This window comes from Myotis brandtii, unplaced genomic scaffold (genome assembly GCF_000412655.1).
Source record: "Myotis brandtii unplaced genomic scaffold, ASM41265v1 scaffold286, whole genome shotgun sequence".
In the NCBI taxonomy this organism is placed as follows: domain Eukaryota; kingdom Metazoa; phylum Chordata; class Mammalia; order Chiroptera; family Vespertilionidae; genus Myotis; species Myotis brandtii.
This window is the reverse complement of record NW_005360926.1, coordinates 61,652-67,475: the sequence shown is the minus strand read 5'-3', so window position 1 is coordinate 67,475 and position 5,824 is coordinate 61,652. Positions and strand designations below refer to the sequence as shown.

Here is a 5,824-nt window from a genome sequence, read left to right as displayed (position 1 = left end):
CCCCCCCCCCCCCCAGGCACCAACCTGGGAACCCATGGGTCCCTCCCTCCCATAGGCTGCTGTCTGTGTGAGGGGTGGGCCCCTCTCCTTAAAAACAAAACTAAACAAAACAAAACAGTTTTATTGATTTTTAGAGAAAGAGGAAGGGAGAGGGAGAGAGACAGAGAAACATCCATGTGAGAGTGAAACATCCATCAGCTGCCTCCTACCTGGGATTGAGTGGGCCACCCAGGCATGTGCCCTGACCAGGAATCGAACTGTCAACCTTTTGCTGCACTCTACCACACCCAACCAACTGAGCCACACTGGCCAGGGCAACCCATCTCCTTTTCCCTTCACAACAGTGGGGATGGGGATTGGACATGTCACGATCTCCTGGAGGGGATATGTATAGTTTGAAAAACTCATAGTGCCCTGTAATTTTATATTTACAAAGTTGAAAAACTTTTCATGAAAAAAACTACAGCCAGTAAAGCTTGATGCAATCATCTTAGCAGGTAGGGGCACAAAAAAGCTAGTCTGTCTTCATATCACTAATTCTCAAAACAGTGCTCTGATTCACAGCAATTGAGAATCTCCACTCATATGTGAAATTATCAAAAGAGGGCATAGATTTAAAAAAACGTTTTGAAACACTGCTCTGTAGTACCTGACATTTTCAGCTTTCTCCAGTTTTCTGTTGGCCTCTCCCTTGTTTATATAATTCTGCTGCCCCTCCCATAGGTTTAGTGGGGAGTGTGTGTGCTGGGTGATGAGTCCCTCCTCCACTTCTCCTCCTGAAGGTGACCTCAGAGAAGGACGTGCAAGCAGCTCTGGCTTTAGCAAAAGAAAAGTTTGGCCGTGTGGATGTGGCAGTCAATTGTGCAGGCATTGCGGTGGCCCTCAAGACATACAACTTAAAGAGGAACCAGGCCCATACCTTGGAGGACTTCCAACGAGTTATCAATGTGAGGCCTTGGAGATTCTCTAGGCCCTAGAGTCTAGGGGTGGGAATAAGATGTGTTGGGCTGTGGGTGCTTCCAAAGCTTTTAGGGGACAAAAGCCTGCCTCTGCCTCAAGTTCTAACCATGTCTCTATTGGTCCTCTAGGTCAGGGGTCGGCAAACTGTGGCTCGTGAGCCACATGCGGCTCTTTGGCCCCTTGAGTGTGGCTCTTCCTAAGTCTTAGGAGTACTCTAATTAAGTTAATACGTGCAAGCAGCTCTGGCTTTAGCAAAAGAAAAGTTTGGCCGTGTGGATGTGGCAGTCAATTGTGCAGGCATTGCGGTGGCCCTCAAGACATACAACTTAAAGAGGAACCAGGCCCATACCTTGGAGGACTTCCAACGAGTTATCAATGTGAATCTCATAGGAACCTTCAATGTGATCCGCCTTGTGGCTGGTGAGATGGGCCAGAATGAACCAGACCAGGAAGGCCAACGTGGGATCATCATTAACACCGCCAGCGTGGCTGCTTATGAGGGCCAGGTGTGTGAGCAGGGGCAAGGCTTGTGCCTCCTCAGTGACCTGTTGGGGGCCCTCCCACCTATGACCTTCACTCTTTCTCCAGGTTGGACAAGCTGCATACTCTGCTTCCAAGGGGGGCATAGTGGGCATGACACTGCCCATTGCTCGGGATTTGGCTCCCATGGGCATCCGGGTGATAACCATTGCTCCAGGTAAACCTATCCCCTCCCTGCCACACCTGGGATTGGGTGGGATCCATGGGCAATTGAGAGGGAAGAATAGCAGCAGCAGCATCCGTCCATCCCTGGGCATAGGGAAGCACTACAAGTAGGGCTGGGGGGGTGGGACAGGGTAAACATGAAAGCAAGGGCGGGCCTCTGACTCTGTCTTGTCTAGGTCTGTTTGGCACCCCACTGCTGACCAGCCTCCCAGAGAAAGTGCGCAACTTCCTGGCCAGCCAGGTGCCCTTCCCCAGCCGACTGGGCCACCCTGCTGAGTATGCTCATCTGGTACAGTCCATCATCGAGAACCCATTCATCAATGGAGAGGTCATCCGGCTGGATGGGGCCATCCGCATGCAGCCTTGAAGGGAGGGGGCAGACGAAACACACTCTCTTCCACCCGTCCTTCCCCTGGCATACTATACTCCAGCTTGGGAGGAAGCCTGGTAGCCATTTTGTAACTCTGCCCACTAATCACCTTCTGTGCCTAATAAAGTCTATTTCTTACAGGAAGTGGGCAGTGCTGTGTGCTGGGGGAACTGACATGGGGGAAAAGGTGAATGGGTGAAGACTGACAGATGCACGGATCCCAGGGGTGACATGGGAAAAGCAGTGCCTCACACCTTTGGGTCCTATTCTAACACATGGCCTTGATTTTAGTGAACAACTTTATTACCTATGCTCACAGGTAGGGGTACTGGCTCAGCTCTCTTCCTCTGGGAAATGGAAGGGGATCTGCAGCATTTTCCTCAAACTGCTAGCTTCTATGGGCTTCATGGGGGAGGGAGAAGGAAGAAATGACCATCTTGAGCTCAGCGGCCACTGGTGTTGAACTGGAGGTTATGTGGGACCGCAGATTGACCGGTGTAGATCACTGAATTCAGGTAATTCTGCCTGTGAAAGAATTGCAGAGGCCTCAACCAATGGGCTTTCCCTTTTCCCTGTCTTTCTGGCCTTCACCATTCCTCCCTACCCCTTGGCAGTCATCCCTGCTGTCACCCCCTAGAACTTACTGGGCTTTGTGGTCATAAGCCAGCTGCTGGTTGAAGGAGCCCAGCCCCCTCCGGAATTCAGCACATAGTTGCCTCTCCTGTTCTTCTAGCTCCATGGATGCTTGGGCCAGGCATGCGGCCTGTCTTCCCCATTCGGCATCCCGTGCTTGTTCGGCCCGGCGCTGCACCTCCTTTTCACGCCATTGCGCCGCCTGGGCTTTCTTGATGCTGGTTTGCTTCTCTGGAATCACACCCTTCCCCTTCCCGCCATAGGGCAGGATCCGGGAGGCAGGGGTGGCCATCACAGGTTGTGGGGTGATCTGGGGTTTTTCATTCACTAGGTCACTCTTGATCTGGGTATGGATGTCTTTCAAATTGGCTTCCTGTTCACGCCGATATTCTTGCAGCCGTCGCTCAGCCACCTCAGCTGCCTGGAGGGATCCCCGAATGGGAGAATTTGGGTACCCAACCTCAGGGAACTTTCAGTCACAGGGGAAGGGGAGACATGGCCCTATTCTTCATCTCAAGGGCAGAAGGAACAGAGGTATTGCATGGCCCTTGAATGACCTAAGGTGGGGGAAGGGGTGGAATGGACAGAGAACTTCCCTGCCCTCTGGAAGCCTTTAGGCTGAGCAGCTGGGGAAGGCAGGGCAGAGTTCTGTTCCCCAGTCAGCCTGAGTCGAGGTGGGGAATGGTATCTTCTGCCCTAAGAGTCCCCTTGGATAAAGGGGGAAGTCCTCAGGTAGATGAGAGGGATGATGTTGATTTGAGAATAATTGTGAGGAGAAGCTGTGGCTAAGACTCCCCAGGACTTTGTTCAGGGGGTTAGGGAGGGCTCAGAGCGCTGGATGGCTCAGGCCATACCTGGGCTTTGTGGGCATTGGCCATGGCATACTTCATGGCTATGCGGCAAGACTCCTCCAGCTTGGCCAGCTGGACGGCCCGAGTTTCCACAGCTATGCGCAGCTTCTCACGGAGCTCATCTATACAGAGAAATTTGACCAGGGCCCTGTACTGGCCTGCTTCATTCTGGGTTTGCTCATTCAGCCATTTGTTCAACAAGCATAGTTGGTGTGTGTGTGTGTGTGTGTGTGTGTGTATGCATGTTTCGGAGTCGGGGTAATATCCTAATTGTAGGCATGTAGAGTGAGCTACTCTGTCAGGCTAAGGATAGCCAAAGTGGCAGTAATAAGGATTTCTCAAGAGCCTAACTGAAAGATGCCTCCAGTGGACCTGGATCCCAGTGCCAGCTCTTCTGTTGCTTCTGAGCTGTGTGATCTTGGGGAAATCACTCCATCTCTCTGGGCCTCAGTCTAAGAGCCATGTGTTGAGTTCTGAGGACACCAAATTGATTTTTAGAGAGAGAGGAAGGGAGAGGACAGAGAGATAGAAACATCGATGAGAGAGAAACATCATCAATCAGCCACCTCCTACACACCCCCTACTGGGGATCGAGCCCGAAAGCGGGGCATGTGCCCTGATTGGGAATCAAACCATGACCTCTTGGTTCATGGGTTGCCCCTCAACCACTGAGTCACAACGACTGGGTTTATGGGAACTTTAGACAGTGGGTGAGAGGACGGCTTCCAGGAGGAGGTGATCCTTGAAATACAGGTTGCATATGAGCCAAGAAGCAAAGGGCATTTCAGGCCACTGGCATAACCTGAGCAAAGGTATTAACACTTAAACCTACCACACTGGTCTTGCAGTTTCTAGAGCATGCCAGACACTCCTGCCTCGTGGGTTTGCAAAAGATGTTACTCTTGGCTCAGCTTTCTTGCTTCCCTCAGTCTTTGCTCAAATGTTACTGCTTCAATGAGGTCTTCCCTCTCTCTCCTACCTAGAATGACAACCTGCCTACCTCCAACATTTATTTCCCTTCCCTGATTTTTCTCCCTAGGATTTGTCACCATCCAATATATTCTACATTTAAAATTATTTTTGCCTATTGCCCGTCTCTCTCCTCACTAGAGGGTAACCGGAGCGGGGAGCAAACCCACAGCCCAGGTACACGCATCCTTGACTGGGAATTAAACCTGTGACCCTCTGGTGCGTGGGCCGACACTCTAACCACGGAGCACACCGGCCAGGGCTAAACTGATTTTCTTGAAGGCATAGTTCTGTGGGCTTCTGGAGGGTGCCTGTCTTGTTTACTTTGGTCTTCAACTGATCATTCAGCAACGATTTATTGAGCTCCCTACACAGTGGTAGGCCCTGTACTAGGCAACTGGCATACAGGTGTGCGAATGAGACATATGGATCATCTTTAGTGAGCCAACATTTTGGGGAGAAGACTGACATCCACAAATACTTTCAGAGTCAGTTACATCTGTAAGTGGTACAACAGAACAGAATGCTGTATAATAGGGGTAACTGAAAGGTGGGCAGTATGAGTAAATGAGAGATGGTCCTTTCCCTGGAAAGGCTTACTCGAATGGAAGAGGACGACGTGGCCACAGATAATGTCATAGTAATGGTAGCTACTTGTCATTGAGCACTGACTTAAAACCCTTAAGTGATGACCCACTGCCTACACAATAAAGTCACAATGCCTTAGTTTGGTGTTCTCTCTTCCTCTGAACTCTCAACCCTGGACTGCACTGATACTAAACTGTGTGTGAATCCTAAACCAGACCATTCACAGACCCAGTGCTACAGATTGTGTTGCACACACAGAATCTCATTTCATTCTCACGTGAGCTCTATGTGCAATGGATTCATTCCCATTTTAAAGACAAGGAAGCTGAAGCACAGAGAGGAACATTCATTTGCCCAAACCAGCTAGTAAGTGGCAGAGCTATTAGGTCTGTCTTCTCTTTACTGTGCTGCCTCCAGGTAATGAAATGCTAGGATTGTCCAGCTGGCGTGGCTCAGTGGTTGAGCATCGACCTATGAACCAGGAGGTCATGTTCGATTCCCAGTCAGGGCACATGAGGGTTGCGGGCTTGATCCCCAGTGTGGTGTGTGCAGGAGACAGCCAATCAATGATTCTCTCCCATCATTGATATTTCTCTCTCTCTCCCTCTCCCTTCCTTTCTGAAATCACTACAAATATATATTTTAAAAAAAAGAAATGCTAGGCTGATGGGGAACAATGGCTATACTGTCAGTTACTGAAGAAAGTCAGGGAGCTTGAGGTCTGATCAATCTTTCAGCAGCAGCCCTA

The 5,824-nt window shown here is 50.4% G+C and overlaps 2 protein-coding genes across 3 annotated transcripts in view; one reads left to right on the top strand and one right to left on the bottom strand.

The window, feature by feature from the left end:
* The first annotated feature begins 1,194 nt into the window (after window positions 1-1,194).
* Window positions 1,195-2,179, top strand: HSD17B10 (hydroxysteroid (17-beta) dehydrogenase 10). Its single transcript, XM_014541993.1, has 3 exons — window positions 1,195-1,466; window positions 1,549-1,657; window positions 1,842-2,179. The coding sequence occupies exons 1-3, from the start codon at window positions 1,386-1,388 to the stop codon at window positions 2,030-2,032; spliced, it is 381 nt and encodes a 126-aa protein (XP_014397479.1). The 5' UTR covers window positions 1,195-1,385; the 3' UTR covers window positions 2,033-2,179.
* An 80-nt stretch (window positions 2,180-2,259) lies between these two features.
* RIBC1 (RIB43A domain with coiled-coils 1) overlaps window positions 2,260-5,824 on the bottom strand; it is a 12,459-nt gene continuing 8,894 nt past the window's right edge. For both annotated transcript variants that reach the window (XM_005869075.2, XM_014541992.1), the window contains 3 exons: window positions 3,523-3,641; window positions 2,680-3,089; window positions 2,260-2,560 (listed from right to left, as the gene is read on the bottom strand). In XM_005869075.2, the coding sequence (XP_005869137.2) occupies window positions 2,479-2,560; window positions 2,680-3,089; window positions 3,523-3,641 (611 nt within the window). In that variant the 3' untranslated portion in view covers window positions 2,260-2,478. The remainder of the gene's footprint in view (window positions 2,561-2,679; window positions 3,090-3,522; window positions 3,642-5,824) is intronic.